General features: G+C 48.0%; 1 protein-coding gene across 1 annotated transcript in view; it reads right to left on the bottom strand.

Moving 5' to 3' along the window:
• DDR2 (discoidin domain receptor tyrosine kinase 2) overlaps nucleotides 1–366 on the bottom strand; it is a 73,336-nt gene extending 72,970 nt beyond the window's left edge. The window contains exon 1 of the mRNA XM_065409293.1: nucleotides 285–366. Within this exon, the coding sequence (XP_065265365.1) occupies nucleotides 285–366 (82 nt within the window). The remainder of the gene's footprint in view (nucleotides 1–284) is intronic.
• Nucleotides 367–20,452: the final 20,086 nt, after the last annotated feature.

Below are 20,452 nucleotides of genomic sequence, written 5' to 3'. Positions count from 1 at the left end.
TACTGTGAGATTAAAGGGTTACACCAGGTTTTAACAAAGCCACTGTAAACCAGCACAGCCCATCCCCGTCCTGGGCAGGTGTCAATGCAGAGTTTCAGAAAGACACTTTCATCCTCTCTGTATTTGGAAAGTCTGAGTTCCTGGAAACGGGGTGACCCATCTGTTATGGAGGAAGAAGATTAATGAGCCTTGGCCTCCGGTTGGCAGGAGCACAGCCAATGAAAATAACCTCTGGGGCAGCTGCTTCACTGGGATTGCAACAGCCTGGCCTTCATTTTGCTTACCTGGATTAACCTGAGCTTTGGCAGCACTTGGGATGTGGAGCAACAGCAGCAGGAGGGGCATCCTGGGAGGGGAGATCATCATGGCAGGTTACTTCAGCCCCAGAGCAACAGCTGAATGGGGAGATAAAAGAAGCAGTCGAAGACATTAAGCAGGACAGTGGGAGTATGAAATTGTCACTGCTGTGAAGGGGCAATACTGTGCAGCTCAATGCACACGGAGCAGAGATGCATGAGAGAGGCCCAGATGCAGTCTGAACATCTCTAAGACTTGGGGGATTCTGATCCAGGGTTCCCGCCCTTGTCCAGTACAGTGGAACACTCATCCTCCATTTCTCCCCCGCTGCCAGCCCTGTCTCCTTGCTCACATTTCCTGCCAACTCCCTCCCTTGATTTCTGCTTCCAATCAGGGCTGCCTACTCCTGGGTTCCTCCCATAACGCAGCAGGAGAGAAATCAACATTTTCCTATCTATAAATTGAGTTTCTAGAGTCCGCCCCCAGCTTCATCCCCCATTTGAGCCAGAGGGCAGCTCTTATGCATGTGATTGGCCCGTCTGTCTCCATCAGTCATAGAGCATGTCCTTTCCCACGTTGGCTGTTGCAGCAGCTACAAGTTCTGCCCTAGGATATTCTGCTAGAAAACCTGTGTGATGCTGGCAGACCAGGTGTCAGCTCATGCCAAGGCCCCCAGCCTCACTGAACACTGACAAATGCATAGCTGGAAACCAGTCTGGCTCACTGTGTGTTAGCATGGTTAAAAAAGATGTTAAGTTGAAAAGAATCAGAGGGGTAGCCGTGTTAGTCTGAATCTGTAAAAAGTAACAGAGGGTCCTGTGGCACCTTTAAGACTAACAGAAGTATTGGGAGCATAAGCTTTCGTGGGTAAGAACCTCACTTCTTCAGATGCAAGTAATGGAAATCTCCAGAGGCAGGTATAAATCAGTATGGAGATAACGAGGTTAGTTCAATCAGGGAGGGTGAGGTGCTCTGCTAGCAGTTGAGGTGTGAACACCAAGGGAGGAGAAACTGCTTCTGTAGTTGGATAGCCATTCACAGTCTTTGTTTAATCCTGATCTGATGGTGTCAAATTTGCAAATGAACTGGAGCTCAGCAGTTTCTCTTTGGAGTCTGGTCCTGAAGTTTTTTTGCTGTAAGATGGCTACCTTTACATCTGCTATTGTGTGGCCAGGGAGGTTGAAGTGTTCTCCTACAGGTTTTTGTATATTGCCATTCCTGATATCTGACTTGTGTCCATTTATCCTCTTGCGTAGTGACTGTCCAGTTTGGCCAATGTACATAGCAGAGGGGTATTGCTGGCACATGATGGCATATATAACATTGGTGGACGTGCAGGTGAATGAGCCGGTGATGTTGTAGCTGATCTGGTTAGGTCCTGTGATGGTGTTGCTGGTGTAGATATGTGGGCAGAGTTGGCATCGAGGTTTGTTGCATGGGTTGGTTCCTGAGTTAGAGTTGTTATGGTGCGGTGCGTGGTTGCTGGTGAGAATATGCTTAAGGTTGGCAGGTTGTCTGTGGGCGAGGACTGGCCTGCCTCCCAAGGTCTGTGAAAGTGAGGGATCATTGTCCAGGATGGGTTGTAGATCACTGATGATGCGTTGGAGAGGTTTAAGCTGAGGACTGTAGGTGATGGCCAGTGGAGTTCTGTTGGTTTCTTTTTTGGGCCTGTCTTGTAGCAGGAGGCTTCTAGGTACACGTCTGGCTCTGTTGATTTGTTTCTTTATTTCCTTGTGTGGGTATCGTAATTTTGAGAATGCTTGGTGAAGATCTTGTTGGTGTTGGTCTCTGTCTGAGGGGTTGGAGCAGATGCGATTGTACCTCAGTGCTTGGCTGTAGACGATGGATCGTGTGGTGTGACCGGGGTGGAAGCTGGAGGCATGAAGGTAGGCGTAGCGGTCGGTGGGTTTTCGGTATAGGGTGGTGTTAATGTGGCCACCGCTTATTTGTACGGTGGTGTCTAGGAAGTGGACCTCCCGTGTAGATTGGTCCAGGCTGAGGTTGATGGTGGGGTGGAAGCTGTTGAAATCATGGTGGAATTCTTCCAGGGTCTCCTTCCCATGGGTCCAGATGATGAAGATGTCATCAATATAGCGTAGGTAGAGAAGGGGCATGAGTGGACGAGAGCTGAGGAATCGTTGTTCCAGGTCAGCCATAAAAATGTTGGCATATTGTGGGGCCATGCGGGTGCCCATAGCGGTGCCACTGGTCTGGAGGTATATGTTGTCACCAAATTTGAAATAATTGTGCGTGAGGATAAAGTCACAGAGCTCAGCAATAAGTTGTGCTGTGTCATCATCAGGGATACTGTTCCTGACAGCTTGTATTCCATCTGTGTGTGGGATGTTTGTGTAGAGAGCCTCTACATCCATGGTGGCTAGGATGGTGTTTTCTGGGAGGTCACCAATGCATTGTAGTTTTCTCAGGAAATCTGTGGTGTCAAGGAGATAGCTGGGAGTGCTGGTGGCGTAGGGTCTGAGTAGGGAGTCCACATATCCAGACAGTCCTTCAGTGAGAGTGCCAATGCCCGAGATGATGGGGCGTCCAGGATTTTCAGGTTTGTGGATCTTAGGTAGTAGATAGAATAACCCCCGTCGGGGCTCTAAGGGTAAGTTGATTTGTTCCTATGTTAGTGTAGGGAGTGTCCTGAGTAGATGGTGCAGTTTCTTAGTGTATTCCTCAGTGGGATCTGAGGAAAGTGGCCTGTAGAATTTGGTATTGGAGAGTTGTCTGGCAGCCTCCTTCTGGTAGTCAGACCTGTTCATGATGACAACAGCACCTCCTTTATCAGCCTCTTTGATGATAATGTCAGGGTGGTTTCTGAGGCTGTGGATGGCATTGCGTTCTGCACGACTTAGGTTATGAGGCAAGCGATGTTGTTTTTCCACAATTTCTGCCTGTGCACGTTGGCGAAAGCATTCTATGTATAGGTCCAGACTGTCATTTCGACCCTCAGGAGGAGTCCATGTGGAGTAGTTCTTCCTGTGTTGTTGGTGGGAGGGTATCTGTGTATCAGTGCGCTGTTCAGTGTTATCTTGAAAGTATTCTTTGAGTCGGAGGCGGCGAAAGTAGGCTTCCAGATCACCGCAGAACTGTATCATGTTCGTGGGGGTGCTGAGGCAAAAAGAGAGTCCCCGAGATAGGACAGACTCTTCTGCTGGGTTGAGTGTGTAGCTGGATAAATTGACAATATTGCTGGGTGAGTTAGGGGTACCCCTGTTGTGGCCCCAAGTGGCAGGTAGGATTTTAGACAGCTTACGGTCCTTTTTCCTTTGTAGAGAGGTGAAGTGTGTAATGTAGATCTCCTGTCTTATTTTAGTAAAGTCCATTTGTGTGGAGGGTTGGTTATTTATGAAAGTCTCCAGGTTGGAGAGCTCTTTCTTGATGTTTTTCTGTTTGCTGTATAGGATGCTGATCAGGTGGTTCCTCAGTTTCTTTGATAGTGTATGGCATAATCTCTCACTGTGGTCTGTGCAGTATGTAGAAAGCAATGGATTTTTCACCTTCAGTCCATTTGGTATGATGTCCATCGGTTTGCATTTGGAAAGGAAGATGATATCTGTCTGTATTTGTGCAAGTTTCTTCATGAGGTTGATAGATTTCCATTCCATACGGCTAAATGCAGTGCCTTGCATGGTGTCAAGTATCAGAGGGGTAGCCGTGTTAGTCTGAATCTGAACCTACAGTCCTCAGCTTAAACCTCTCCAACGCATCATCAGTGATCTACAACCCATCCTGGACAATGATCCCTCACTTTCACAGACCTTGGGAGGCAGGCCAGTCCTCGCCCACAGACAACCTGCCAACCTTAAGCATATTCTCACCAGCAACCATGCACCGCACCATAACAACTCTAACTCAGGAACCAACCCATGCAACAAACCTCGATGCCAACTCTGCCCACATATCTACACCAGCGACACCATCACAGGACCTAACCAGATCAGCCACAACATCACCAGTTCATTCACCTGCACGTCCACCAATGTAATTTACGCCATCATGTGCCAGCAATGCCCCTCTGCTATGTACATTGGCCAAACTGGACAGTCACTACGCAAGAGGATAAATGGACACAAGTCAGATATCAGGAATGGCAATATACAAAAACCTGTAGGAGAACACTTCAACCTCCCTGGCCACACAATAGCAGATGTAAAGGTAGCCATCTTACAGCAAAAAAACTTCAGGACCAGACTCCAAAGAGAAACTGCTGAGCTCCAGTTCTTTTGCAAATTTGACACCATCAGATCAGGATTAAACAAAGACTGTGAATGGCTATCCAACTACAGAAGCAGTTTCTCCTCCCTTGGTGTTCACACCTCAACTACTAGCAGAGCACCTCACCCTCCCTGATTGAACTAACCTCGTTATCTCCATACTGATTTATACCTGCCTCTGGAGATTTCCATTACTTGCATCTGAAGAAGTGAGGTTCTTGCCCACGAAAGCTTATGCTCCCAATACTTCTGCTGGTCTTAAAGGTGTCACAGGACCCTCTGTTACTTTTTAAGTTGAAAAGAATGTGTTTAGACCCTATGAAATGCTTGAAGGATGCTGCATGTATTGATCTCACTTATAACATCTGTAGCTCATGGTATACAGTGCTATTGAGTGTTTGCATGTAAACCGCTGTAATTGTGTAACTCACCAAACAGAAAAGAAGCATTAATTAGTGTGTGCAGGGCCAGCACTTCACAAGAAGGCCCACTGAAACCAAATGAGCCACTGAGAAACATCAAATGACAAAGACACACACCCATGAAGAAGAGACAGGCATGGACACTTGTTCCATCAGTTTGAACTCTGAGGGAAAGGAATAAAATTCCCTGACCAGGAGGCACTGTATCGGTGTGCTGCCTTGAATTTGGAGGGGCAATATTTCTAAGCATAAGCAAGGGATCCCCAAGCTGCTTAGCTTAGATTAGCCCTAAAGGACATACAGACACTGCACATCACAGCAGCTTCCATTACCTTTTGAAATCTAAAACTGTAACTCATTTCTGTGTGTGTGTTTACCTGCTTGTACCTTGTAAATAACTCATTTCTTTTTCCTAGTTAATAAATCTTTAGATAGTTTATTACAGGATTGGCTACAAGTGTTGTCTTTGGTAAGAGATCTAAGGTGCAATCGACCTGGGGTAAGTGACAAGTTCTTTGAGACCGGGAGTAACCTAAATATTGCTGTGATTTTTTTAAATAAATAAATTAATTAATGGAGATATCCTATCTCCTAGAACTGGAAGGGACCTTGAAAGGTCATTGAGTCCAGCCCCCTGCCTTCACTAGCAGGACCAAGTACTGATTTTGCCCCAGATCCCTAAGTGGCCCTCTCAAGGATTGAACTCACAACCCTGTGTTTAGCAGGCCAATGCTCAAACCACTGAGCTATCCCTCCCCGCCTAAATTAGAAAAACTAATGTAAGGGACCATCTATCACAAAGGCAAGTTTGCCCGGCAGGCAAGATAGACCAGAGTGCCCAAAGGGGATGCCTGTGACTCCATGTTAAGGCTATTATAAGGCTTGAAGAGTTCACACTTGTTACTTTGTTGGTGAAATCTAATTATAGTACACACAACCAGTTGTTTGTGCCCTGTTCCTTGACAGTCTACCCTGAGGTTGGCACTCACACTAGTGAGCTACTCTAGACAGCTTGACAATGTGGCTTAACTTTTAAACAACCTTTAACCCCTGGAATCCCCTCACCCAAGGTAAACAAAGAAATGATGGATTAAGAATGGATCCAAGTAGTGTAACTAAGTTCCAGACCAGCCTCAGAGCCCCAGTCTGGAAGAGGTTCAGCCCAGCATGGGGAGACTAGTCCACACATACAGCAAGGAAAGCATCTATTTCTCATCACTCCCCCACACCAGTCTGAAGCAATGGGCCCCTTTTAGCAATGTCTGTGCCCAACACGAGCGAGGGAAGAGGGGCCTAGTGAGTACAGCACTGAGATCAGAACATTCCTTCTGGGGGCGGCATCGCAGGAGGCAGGGATGCCCCATCTGCAGTACTTTGAGAAGGAATTAAAAGATCCTCAATAGCTCTGGTGTCCATGACACGGAGACTGAACTGGGCGGGAAGGGGATTTTCGAGCAAATCTGCACACTGGAATTTTTTCCTGTACCGAAACAGAACAAAATTTTAAAAATTCAGAATTTCCCACAAAACATTCTGGAAATATTCTTGTTTTGAGTCTAGTGAAACACTTTGTTCTGATTTTAACTTTTAAATATGTTTATATTATAATCTATAAAATAAAAAATTGAAACAAGATGTTTAGAAATGGAAAATCAAAACAATCCATTCTGAAAAGGACTTTTTCTCATAATTCTGTTGCAATCAACACATTTCCACTAAATATTCTGCTTTCAATGAATCAGCATTTTCTGGTGGAAAAACATTTCATCAGAACATTTCCGACCAACTCTGATGGAGATGGTCCGACTGAAAAATTCCCTGAGGGATGAAGAACAGAACCATAGAAATGCAGGGCTGGAAGGAACCTCAAGAGGTCACCTAATCCACCCTCCCCATTCTGAGGAAATTTAGACCAGCCCTAACAGATATTTGTCTGACCTGTTCTTAAAAACATCCAAGGATGGGGATTCGAGAACCTCCTTTGGCAACTTGTTCCAGTGCTCAATTACTTGTTCCCTGTATGTTTAGAATACTGGTCCCTTGTATGTTTTTTTAATATGTGATCACATCCAACTAGGGATGGATGACCAAGCAGGAAATCAGTGATCAGTGCAAGAAGGAGAATACAAAGGAACCACATGTGATCCCTGGTTGCTCTCTGCCCAGGGCAGGCAAGTCTATCTAAAAATTAAACTGCACAGATTCTCTCAAATGCCTTTGGAAGTGAGATGTGGCACAACAAAGCAAGTGCCAAGGTAGAAACACATTGCAAAATGCATTTTGCCCACCCTGGGACTCCAAAAGAGACAACAACAGATCATGGCCCCCAGTTCATTCAGCAATTCTCTATAGCACATCAGTTCAGTCACACCTTGGCAAGCCCTTTCTGTGCACAGTCTATTGGGTTAGCAGAAAGGAAATACTAATAGCACAGAATTGGATAAAGACAGCTCTGGGAGACTGAGGGATGCATACCCAGCTTCGTTAGGATATCCCCCCGCACACTGCATAGTGCTCTACTAGGGTTGTCAAGGCTAATTTCCCACTCTGGCACTTCGAGTGCAGAAGGTAGGAGCCCGCAAAGATTCTAAAAATTAATACTGGCCATTCCAGGCTTGTATTAAACTCCCGAGGTTACAGCTTTTCTCTGACCTTGGATTGGTAGACGCTGCCACCACCCAAGTGCAGAACCCCTTTGAGAGCCCAGGAAGGGTAAGTTGGATATTAGGATAAACTTTTTCACTAGGAGGGTGGTGAAGCACTGGAATGGGTTACCTAGGGTGGTGGAATCTCCTTCCTTAGAGATTTTTAGGGTTAGGCTTGACAAAGCCCTGGCTAGGATGATTTAGTTGGGGATTGGTCCTGCTTTGAGCAGGGGGTTGGACTAAATGACCTCCTGAGGTCCCTTCCAACCCTGATATTCTATGATGGCGCACTTGGGAATTCCTTCCTGTGGAGTACCCTCAAGCCTTTTCATCCCCCATTCCCCCCACTCCGGGGAAGAGCTGAGAAAGAAAAAATCAGCTATTGCCACCAGCTAATTAAACAACATGTGCACAAACCTCTTAAGACACAAAAATCCAATTCTGTTCTTAAATAAGGTAAATTTTATTAATTAAAAAAAAAAAAGAAAGAAAGAAAATACATCTGGGAGCTCAGGCTATTGCTAGGTTTTAAAAGAGCAACTAAGCAAAACAAAAGCACCTGGGGTTAGCACAGAGGAATCCACAAGCCATAATGAAATAAAAGATATAACCCTAACTGAGTCTTCCTAGGCATTTCCTGATCTACTTACATATCTGGGGTTTTAAATGAGTAGTTTCTAGGTATGATACTAATCATTTTTCCATGCCTGGCCCAAGCTTCTTACTGCATAGCTGCTGCCCTGTCCGCCTCTCCCCGGGAGAACAACAACAGCAGCAGCCAGACAAAAGGGGAGTCTTTTTTTCAATTTTAAAAAGTTCTAGCCTTCCCATTGGCTCTTTTGACTAGGTGCCCACTCACTTCCTTTTACCTATGCATAGCAGTGAGACTTTTTAAACCTTTTACAGGTAGAGCAATTAAAGAACAGCTACTAAGTGAGATTTTATAGCTACTGGCTGGCTGGGTGTCCATAAAAGGGAGCTCCCCCACTCTCCCACCTTCATTTATCACAAGGGTCATTGTGTCAAGACATATGGTGAGAAGGACAAAAATCTTGGTGTTAGTGTGATGATAGAATAAAGGGGCTCCAGGGCTAACAGCAGGAGTCTCCACACTGCTGGGGCTTGGGCCTGTGACAAACCTGCCTCCTCTGCACATTAGACAGTGGGGAATGCGTAACACATGCTGTCCAGTGGGTTACATTCGGTTCTAAGTATCAGAGGGGTAGCCGTGTTAGTCTGAATCTGTAAAAAGCAACAGAGGGTCCTGTGGCACCTTTAAGACTAACAGAAGTATTGGGAGCATAAGCTTTCGTGGGTAAGAACCTCAGTTCTTCAGATGCAAGTAATGGAAATTTCCAGAGGCAGGTACTGATTTATACCTGCCTCTGGAAATTTCCATTACTTGCATCTGAAGAAGTGAGGTTCTTACCCACGAAAGCTTATGCTCCCAATACTTCTGTTAGTCTTAAAGGTGCCACAGGACCCTCTGTTGCTTTTTATTAGGTTCTAACAAGCTTCTGGAACCAATGATAACTAACGACAGAATAGATAGAAAATGGAAGCGTGTGAGGAGAACAGAACAAGGGAACATTACCCCAAGAATGACAAATTCCCCAGCTGCAAGAGGAAGAGATTATCAGATTCCAAAGAGAAAGTGACTGGCACCCTGCCAATGAGACTCCCGATTAAACAGCTCCACCATCTGCAGCCAGGGAAAATGCCAAAATACCCATTTAACATCTTGTTATAAACGTCCCGGAATTTCAATTCAACAACTGATAAGATACACCAAACAATCCGTAACAAGACAAAGGTTATGGTACAATTTTAGTTCTTCTAAAACTTACTCACACATGAAGTTTTTATAATTCTATCCCATCAAAATGAATGTTCTGGATGTTACCTTAACTACGGTAACAGCTAATACAGCATCAAAAGATCATCCGCCCCAAAGTAGAACACCTGCACCAACCACACCAAAGTTCAACAATTATACTACATGATACAGATGGCAACAGCTACACTATCCACACCAAGGTGAAACAACTATACAATCTGCAGAAAGGTGTTAGAGATGCACCTTGTGCACTGAGGTAACAGCTACACTAGCTGCATGACAGTGTAACAGGTACACTGTGCACACAATGCATAGCAGCTAAACCCTCTGCACTCAGCTGTAAAAGTTGTAACCTCCATACCAAGCATGGAATAGCATCCTGGTGTAATAGCTACACTATCTACAACAAGGTGTAACAGCCACTCCATCCACACCAAAGACTAACGGCTACACCATCAGTATTAGTGCGTAACAGCTACCCCACCTGAACAAAGGTTTAAAAACTACATTAGCCAAGCTATTGTACCTGCAAACAGGTTTGACACTTACCCCATCCATACCTGGGTGCAGAAGGCACCCCATCCCCATCTCTACCAAGCTATCAGCTGTATGGTCTGCAACATAGTGTAATACTTATAAACACCAACACCAGGGTGAACAGCTACAGCATCCACACCAAGGTGTGACAACCATAACATCTCTACCAAGGTGAAACAGCTATACCACCCACAGGAAAGAGCCACACCTCTACTCTCCTGTCCTTATTCCTGTGTAAATCTATACATATACAGTGAGTTGTAATGGCTATATGAGTAGCACACAGATGTGTTAGATATGTGAGCCACACCCAGGTAAACCATTCACACTCTCCACACCAAGCAGTAACAGACATACCACATGTACCCAGGTGTAACAGCTACACCATCCACACGCAGGAGTAATGATACCATCCACACACGGGTGTTAAAGCTACCCCATGCAGACTACAGTGTTACAGCCACTCCAACAGCACCCAGGTGTAACAGCTACACAATCCATATCAACCTATAACAGCAAGACCACCCGCCCCAAGCTGCTATACCAACTATTGCAAGATACATCATCTATACCATCCATCCCAAACGTGTAACCTTCCACCACCTGCAACCAGGTCCTGTGCCACAAGCACTGTTAAGGTCAGCCACACAGCAGGAAGTGACATCTAAACAGAGGCTAGGAGGACACAGGCTGTGGTTCTGGGGCTACCCAGAATGCACCGACACTGCTCGTGCACGGAGAGAAGTAACATGCCCACACCAGTCACTGACAGCAGCAGCAGCAGGGAAACACTCATTAAGGGGGGAGAGTCAGTTGACGCTGACCTCTGTCATGTGGAGGGGTATTTGCCTTCAGAGCCCTGACTCAGGGCTTAAGCTATACTCCTGTGTGTTAGACACCTCTGGGTTCCCTGCACTCCCCAGGCAGCCAGAGCTCCTCTCCCCGCACTGACAGGGCAGCTCGCTATGAAGGAACCAAGGCTGAAAGTTCCACACGCCCCAGTATGGCACGTCTTCCCGCAGATGAGCGGGGCCTGGGGGTGCCTGGGTCTCTCTCAGTAGTTATCTGTCCCTCCTCGCCAGTCTACCTGAGCCCTGCACAGCTGTTAGTGGGTTGGAGCCGCACAACAGACGGGAGGCGTTTTGGAGATGATGCCCAAGGCAGATTAAAAGACTCCCCCAAGCTCACTCATGCCAGAAGTGTGAATGTCCTCTCCGGTCTCTGCAGGCGCAGTCCAGTGCCCCATGCTACAGCACTAGCTTTACCGAGCCCGCCCAAACCCCACAGGGAGGCAGTGAGACAGATACCCTGGGGGCAGCGCCAGGGTTGGAGCAGTCGGACACAAAGCTCACAGGAGCCAGCTTCTACCATGGAGTCGCTGTGCACGGCCCTGTGCTCATGAGAAGCCCTGTATGCAGCCCAGCCCTAAGGTTGTGCTTCTCTAGCACCTCCTGCCTGCGGGTTGAAACGCACTTTGTGACCATTAATACGGGGGCAGAGCAGCAGAGCCCTTCTCTGACGGAGGGGAAGATGAGGCACACAGAGGTAACTGACTCACACTCCGGGGTGTCTGGGGCAGCATGAGGCCTCTCAGCTCCTAGATCCACGTCAGCTGCAAAAACATGCTTCCTCCCTGCACTCACACACTATTTTGCACCAATGACAAGGGAAAATGCAGTCCAGCCCTCCCAGACGGACCAGTGGGTTACCCCTCCCCCGCCCCAGAACAATCTACCCTAACAAACCACTGGGGCCTGTCCCCCCACCACCAACTCCTCCTGGTGTGCATGCACCGCATGCAGCAGTGCCGTGGTGGGAACGGTTCTGCAGTAGCACACCAGGGACCATGACGTGATTATTGGCTGGCCCCAGCCATGCTCTGACCAGAAGGCCCCGTCAGGGGAGCTGGCGCAGCAGCTCAGGCAGCCAATGCCTGGAAAAGAACATTTCTACCAGGGGACAAGCGGAGGATGCTGGTACAGACGGTTTGTCTCAGAGAAGAATGTGAGTGACCAGGGCTCCCCAGGCATCTGGACTGTGCTCCCTGCAGGGCTAGTCAGCCCCACTGCGACCCACTGCCAGACCCATCATCCCGCCCGCATCAAGCTCTGCAGCATCCCCCCCCCACCCGCCCTCTGGCAGCCCTACTCTGCTCAAAACAGCAGGAACATACATAAAAGAGAGCAGAGCCTCAGGCAACCCCATGGAGAAGCCCGATAAGAGCCCACTCCTGCCACAGGAGCAGGGGGCGCTGAGGGCAATGGACGGTGCTGGCAGGGCAGACAGCGATGAGGGCAATGGAGGGCGCTGGCGGGGCAGGGGAGCAGGGGCACTGAGGGCAATGGAGGGCGCTGGCAGGGGAGCTGGGGCATTGAGGGCAATGGGGAGCACTGAGGGCAAAGGAGGGCGCTGGTGGGGCAGAGAAGCAGGGGCACTGAGGGCAATGGGGAGCACTGGCAGAGCAGAGGAGCAGAGGCACTGAGGGAAATGGGCGGCGCTGGTGGGGCAGAGGGCGCTGAGGGCAATGGGGAGCGCTGGCAGGGCAGTGGAGCAGGGGCACTGAGGGCAATGGGGGGGCGCAGGTGGGGCAGAAGGCGCTGAGGGCTATGGGAGTGCTGGCAGGCAGAGGAGCAGGGGTGCTGAGGGCAATTGCGGGCACTGGCAGGGTAGAGGAGCAGGGGACACAGAGGACAATGGGGGGTGCTGCTGGGGCATGGGAGTAGGAGACACTTCAGGAAGACCCTGGGGCTGTATACCTCCTCCCCTCACAGCCAAACCCAGGAGAGCTCTATCTCAGCACCCCATCCTGGGGCGGTGTGGGGACAGGGCAGGGTTGGCCAGGGAGGAACAGCATTGGGAGAGAGGATCAGAAGCTCTGCCAATCCCCAGCCATTCTTCTCCTATTCCCGGGGGGAGCACAAGCAGCACAGCCCTAAGGCAGCAGTGGTGGCTATGGAGTTGCCCTGCATGCCCAAGTGGTGAAGGAAACTCCCTTTTCCCTGGGCACCTGCATCACACGCTGGCTCCTGGCACAGCATTGGCCCCTTAAAGATGATGATATTGCCCAACCCCCACACCATTCACACAAGCCCCGGCCAGAAACTGAAGCCATCCTGTCCCAGAACAGAGCAACTGCGGGGTAGCAATAGCTGATGGAGGGGACACAAGTCCTAGGGAAGTATCTGAGGCAGGAAGAATTTGGAGCACCATCTAGAGCCATGGCACAAGGTGTAGGCTGGAATCAGAAGGGCTCTTTCTCCAAGGGGGTCAGCAGTCCATAGAATAGCCCCCACTGCGTGCCATGCAGCAGGAACTGAGAGCACCTGCTAACAGAGTGACTTGCTAGCTCAGGAGATATCTCCCGTGGGGACATATCTGCTGGTGTCTCAGTAGAGAGGGGCAAACTGCTTTGGACAAAAAAAAAATCACAATTAATATAGATTAGGTATACATTTTTTTGCTTCCTAATTGACCAGTTAGCTTTCTGCATAAAACAGGATTTTTTTTTTTCTGTAAAGTTGAGAAAAATAATGCCTAACTCGCAAGTACTGTTACCATGGGAGAGTGGGTCAGTTAAAGTTAGGTTTGATCTCAAAATAAAATAGTAAAGTTTCTGTACTCAATAGCTGGCTAACCGTGTATATTCTTTAAAGCATTCTGGCTCGTGATGTGGGTTAAGATCTGGAGTATTTGCAATGGGTGTCATTGGGGAGGGGAAAAGAATTGATCTCATCCCTAGTTCTATCCCAAACCCGTAGAGTAGCCTTTGCTAAAGGAGGTGTGTACATTTCTGGTGGGCATGATTTCGTATTAATCCATGGTAGCCTAGCAGTGTTTACATTGCCACAATTCTCTTGTTCAATAAAGACTTAGCGTTTGGCTGGATTAGTGTGCCCCTAATCCACTACTGCTGTGAGTAGGCTGGCTTGATAGTACACCCTGTTTACTGGGACTGTACAAAGTATCTGCACTCACTCTTGGTCTTTTCTTATTGGATATAAAGTCTAACCACCACCTCTGTATTCCTACTCGGGTTTTACCTTGGATGATCACAGAATGATTTTTTTTAAAATCACATTTTCAAACAGCTGTGCCTACACTGGAAGCGAAAAACCATGCCCTGACAACCAGCCCCACCTAATTGATTCCCTGCCATTGCAGGGCCCTTCGGGCACCTTGGTCTCCCATTCTCTGCCTGTGGCACACAACAGTTTAGTCTCTTGAGGACTGAAATGCTTTAGTCTAACCCACGTTATTGACTCAACAGAGGGGCAAGCGGGTGAAAGTGAATGGTCTGTGCTATACAGGAGCTCAGACTAGATAACACTGCTGTACAGCCAAAATGCTTCTGAAATAAATGTAGTCAAACTTTACTAATTCTGGATCACTGAGAACGAAAATGATGCTTAAAATTGTTGATTGGCTCTAGTTTTCAAGATATGCTATTGGGTCAGTATATACGACCCTTGACTTGGGAATGGCGGAGGATAAGTGAGTTATAAAGGGAAGGGATCTCAATTTAAACCAGAAATGACTAAAATACATCTTTGACTGGATCTATGAATAAATCTATGACTGGGTTTGGACAGTACTTGCTTTTTAGGCAAAACAATGAATGATGCAATCTGAAGCTGGTATTGCATCATACATGATATGAATTGCATCATGTTATTCCTAGAAGTCATGGATGATGCAATCATAACAAAGCTTACATCACTCTGCTGAACAAATTGCCCTATATCAGCTCTAGAAATCATACAGTGTCGTGCTCTCTTATTTGTCAGTGTTTGATTTTGCAAAGGGACACATTTCTGTTTAGCCAAAGTGAGCAGAGATGCCTCGTACTTGTGTGAGCAGTGCAGATAACTTCTGCTATGTTTGTGGTGAAGTGACTTTTGCATCACAAAAGCGCAGTAGAACCACTATGGTTAAGAAAGCCTATCACCTTTATTTTGGCTGCCAAATTGGAGATCAGGACAAGAAGTGGGCCCCACACATATGCTGCAACACTTGTGCAACAAATCTTCGCCAGTGGTTGAACAGGAAAAGGAAATCTATGCCTTTTGCAGTGCCAATGATTTGGAGAGAGCCAACAGATCATACCAGCAATTGTTACTTCTGCATGGTGCCTCCAAGAAGAAAAAGTGGACTGTGCATTATCCAAACATTCCATCAGCTATACGCCCAGTACCCCACGGAGAAGGACTGCCGGTTCCTGATGCACCAGAATCATTCTCACTTGAGTCAGATGAGGAAGAGGAAGAGGATGAAACTTCTGGTCCTGAACCATCAATGTCACAGGACCCACATTTTCTCCCATCTTCCTCCTCTGAACCACACCTCATAACACAAGGTGAACTGAATGACCTTGTCAGGGATTTGGAACTACCCAAGAGTAAGGCAGAGCTGTTGGGCTTCAGACTACAGCAGTGGAATCTCCTGGCAGGTGATGTTAGGGTTTCCATGTTCCGTGACCGTCAAAAGGATCTTGTCCCATTCTTCTTCATGGAAGGTGATCTTGTAGCCTGCAACAACATCGATGGTGTGCTGGCAGCCCTCAACGTCGCTCACGATCCAGATGAGTGGAGACTGTTCATTGATTCATCGAAGACGAGTCTTAAAGCTGTTTTACTGCATAATGGCAATGTTTTGCCATCAATTCCAGTTGGTCATGCAGTCCATATGAAGGAAACCTATGACAACATGCAACAATTTTTGAGGTGCATAAACTATGACCAACATCAGTGGCAGTTTTGTGGCGATTTGAAGGTTGTTGCTCTCTTGCTTGGTCTGCAGACTGGATACACAAAGTACTGCTGTTTTCTTTGCGAATGGGATAGTCGTGCAAGAGATTCCCACTACATCAAGAAAGATTGGCCACTCCGACAGTCATTGGAGCCTGGGAGGAAAAGTGTTCAGCATCCACCACTTGTTGAATCAAGGAAGATTTTGTTACCACCCTTACACATCAAGCTGGGTCTGATGAAGAACTTTGTCAAGGCCATTGACAAAACACAAGCAGCTTTCAAGTACCTCCGTGGAAAATTTCCAAGGTTAAGTGAAGCTAAGATAAAGGAAGGTGTCTTTGTTGGTCCTCAGATTTGTGAACTTCTTTGAGATGATGCATTTGACCATGCACTGTGTGGCAAGGAAAAGACGGCATGGAAAGCCTTCCAGTTAGTGGCAATAAATTTTCTCGGAAACAACAAGGCAGACAACTACAGGTTGTTGGTGGAAAACCTCCTCAAGGCATACAAAAGCCTTGGTTGCAACATGTCACTAAAGATACATTTTTTGCACTCTCATCTAGATTTTTTTCCACCGAACTGCGGAGCAGTGAGCGACAAGCACGGCGAGCGATTTCACCAGGACATTGCAACAATGGAGAAACGCTATCAGGGCAAATGGAGCCCATCAATGCTTGCAGACTATTGCTGGACAGTGACAAGAGATGCTCCATTTAATGAATACAAGAGACAAGCCAAGAAGCGCCGAGTAGACACTGAATAGGACTAAACTATGTACATAATAGTTTTTTGCCTTTTGTTTCATAATAAATTTTATTTATATAATCCTTTTGCTGATTTTTAAAGTGTTACATAAACAGGACAGGTGAAATATTATCATGTAAAGCAACCATAAACACATGAAAAGACCTAGGTTTACAATTTATGATTAAAACTCTACTATCTACACAATATACATAGACATAAAATGTAAAAACTTAAATATCTTAGAAACAGTAGCCAATCAGTTGTTTTAATTGTCATATTTGAATTCAGCACATCAAAATACATAATAAATAGCACATTTTATCTCTGAAGCAGACGACTTCTCAAAAATTGTAGACCAGTGTAATCTAACGCAGGGGTTCTCAAACTTTTTCTTTCTGAGGTCCCCCCAACATGCTATAAAAACTCCCCGGCCCAGGCGTGCCACAACTGTTTTCTGCATATAAAAGGCAGGGCTGGCGTTAGGGTGTAGCAAGCAGGGCAATTACCTAGGGCCCCACAAAGCTAAGTTGCTCAAGTTTCAGCTTCAGCCCCGGATGATGGGGCTCAAAGCCCCAGGCTTCAGCACTGTGCGGCAGGGCTTTGGCTTTCTGCCCTGGGCCCCAGAGAGTCTAACACTGGCCCTGCTTGGTGGACCCCCTGAAACCTGCTCGCAGCCCCCAGGGGCCCCAGACCCCTGTTTGAGAACCACTGAAATGGTCCCCTCGGGAATGGAGGTTGTTTGGAACTCGGAAATGTTCGTAACTCTGAACAAGCCGTTATGGGATGCTCTTCAGGGCAGACTGCTCAGAGCAGGGCTCACAGCTCAGCAGTGGCTGCCTGGCAAGTGGGGGTGGGGGTGGAGACAGGCAGTGCAGTGGGTGTGCAGTGCAGGCTGTGGCCCTTTAAAACTGAGCTGCTCCTCCAGAACACAGTGTGCAGGCAGGAGCTTTGGCTCTGGCTCCAGCAGCTTACACTCCAGGCCAGGTTTCAGTAGCAGCTTGGGAAGTTTCTTTCCTGGGCTCTGAGCTTACAAGCTTCATCCCCCCAGGCTGGGAGGGGGACGCAGAGGGGAAAACAGCGTTCACCACCTCCTACCTGTCGGGGATGGGGGGGACAGGCAGCCCAGATGTGCCTAACTTTAAGATGCAATACAGGCACAGTCCAGTCCAGTATTTGCTGGTTTATTTGTTTTTTTGTCTCCGCTGCTGCCTGATTGATTATTTCCAGTTCCCCATGGTGTCCTGTAACCTGTCGGTCCGTAACTCTGGTGTTCGTATCTTTGAGGTTCTACTGTAATGAATTGTTCTTGTAACCAGGAGACTTGCCCATACAAACTTCACTTTTGCATGTGCAGGAGCTATTTTTACAGCCAAAATTAGATGCAGATGTTTGAAAGCTTTGCTCCAACGTCCCTGTAGCTGTTTCACCATTTGTAAAATGGGGCCAATAACAACCAAAATACCTCAAAGAGGTAAAGCAGGGATCACTGATATTTGTAAAGGGCTCTGAGACCTTCTCATGACTAAGGCTACGATTTAGTCAGGGGTATTTTTAGTAAAAAGTCATGGACGGGTCATGGGCAATAAACAAAAATTCACAGCCCGTGACCTCTCCATAACATAGTATAAATACCCCTGACTATCTTGTGAGGCTGGTGCTGGTGGGGGGACGGCTGCTGCTGGATGGGGGGAGGGCAGGGCCAGGGGGAGCAGCTGCCAGGGGCTGCTGCCAGGGACCGCACTGGTTGCCCCAGGGGCCGCTGCTCAGGTGGTCCCTGGGGCCAGCCACATTGGCCGGGGCTTGAGCAGTTCTGGGACCAGCTGTCCGGGGACCGCCTGAGCAGCGGCCAGTGCGGGTGGCCCCGGGGACCGCCTGAGCAGCTGGCTGCTGAGTCGCTCCAGCAACGGCCAGTGTGACTGTCCCGTGGCCACCGCAGAGCCAGCTGCTTGGGCAGCCCTGGGGCCAGCCACACTGGCTGCTGCAGAAGTCACAGAGGTTGTGGAAAGTCACAGAATCCATGACTTCCATGACCTCCGTGACAAAGACGGAGCCCTACTCATGATAGATGCTCTAGATGTGCAAAATATCACTGATTGTTAGAACCATTTCTGCAGGTACAAAAATGTGCAGTGTGGCCTTTGAAAAAAGGGGAGGAAACCTCTTATTAATGGCCTCATCTGCTAAAGAGGAGGGAGTGCCCCTTGTGCAGAACAGCTTGTTCCCTCTCCCATCACACACTGCAGTCGTCACTAGTCAGAGTCCCAGTGGAACTCAGATTTCACCAACAGTATTTTCCCATCATTTCCTACAAGCACTCTTGTTCGCTTTTTGTCTCTAGCAAGGATTTCTTCCCTCACAGACACTTCTCCGCTAAGCAGTGTTGGGTCATTAGATATGCTGGAGGGTAGGGATAGGTCCAGAGTGACCTAGACAAATTGGAGGATTGGGCCAAAAGAAATCTGATGAGGTTCAACAAGGACAAGTGCAGAGTCCTGCACTTAGGATGGAAGAATCCCATGCACTGCTACAGGCTGGGGACCGACTGGCTAAGCAGCAGTTCTGCAGAAAAGGACCTGGGGATTACAGTGGATGAGAAGCTGGATGACAGTCAACAGTTTGCCCTTGTTTCCAAGAAGGCTAACAGCATATTGGGCTACATTAGTAGAAGCATTGCCAGCAGATCGAAGGAAGTGATTATTCCCCTCTATTCGGCAATGGTGAGGCTACATCTGGCATACTGCATCCAGTTTTGGGTCCCCCACAAAAGAAGGGATGTGGACAAATTGGAGAGAGTCCAGCGCAGGGCAACAAAAATGATTAGGGGGCTGGAGCACATGAGAGGAGAGGCTGAGGGAACTGGACGTGTTTAGTCTGCAGAAAAGAAGAGTGAGGGGGGAATTTGAAGGGGGGTTCCAAAAAGGATGTAGCTCGGCTGTTCTCAGTGGTGGGCAATAGCAGGGGCTGGACTCAGTGACCCAGGAGGCCCTTCCCTTCCATGTTCCTATGAGAGCACATTCAGGCTCCAGCAGCCACACACACTGTACTAAGGGGCCAGGAGGTACCTCCTGTGCAGGAGGGTGTGTGAACCAGGCATCTCCCCAGTGGGAAATGGGGTGAGAAAACCTAAGGATTTCACAGAGGCTACTACAGCTGTCACAATGGTGCAGTGTCCCTGCCATCGCTCAGGTGCAGCAAACACACAGGAGACACTTTTATTCAGCCCCAAGGCAACACTGTCACACTCTGACTTGCAGACTAGAACACAGCTTGCCCAGCAAACAGCTACCAACCAGGGGCTGCGTGAGGCCTGACCCGACTTGTCAGTCATGGACTGGATTGCCAGCTATTTGGCAGATGGAAAACATGGCCAGACGCTCCTGATTTGGGCTGGGCTAGAAGCAGCAAAAGCCTCTGCCATCCTGTCCATGACAGATTTAGCTCTGCTCCAGCAGGAAGCAGGTGAGCATTAGGATTGGTGGCTCTTTTTCCTAAGAGTTTCCATGAACATCTGTCATGATCCTAGGCCCTTCAGAAACCTAGGGTGATGGGATTTCAGCAGGTTCCCAACAAACTCCCCTATGGGCAGCAGCTAAATGCAGCACAGCAGGAAATAGGCGTGTATTTCAGCTTATAAAACGCAGGGACCTCACTGGCAGTGAGCATTTCCTGAGTCGCAATGAGCTAGCCTTGTTCTTCCTTCATCAAAAGAACCCTCTCCTCCTCCCCGCTCCGGACAGTTTCTAGTCTCCTCTCTTCAATAGTCCATCTCCCACTCAGATAGGTAAAACCAGAGCCACGGCCCCTGCCCTGCCATCAGAATGTTCCACCTCTTCTTGTTCTTGCAGCTGGACAATACTTCCACTAAACAGCAGGGCCGGCTCTAGGATTTTTGCCGCCCAAGGCAAAAACAATTTTGGCCGCTGCCCCGCCCCCCCCCCGTTTTTTAATTACCCCACCCCCGGCCCCGCCTCAACTCTGTCACTTCCCTGCCTCCTCCCCC

This window comes from Emys orbicularis, chromosome 8 (genome assembly GCF_028017835.1).
Source record: "Emys orbicularis isolate rEmyOrb1 chromosome 8, rEmyOrb1.hap1, whole genome shotgun sequence".
NCBI lineage: Eukaryota > Metazoa > Chordata > Testudines > Emydidae > Emys > Emys orbicularis.
This window is presented reverse-complemented; position numbering and strand designations above follow the sequence as displayed.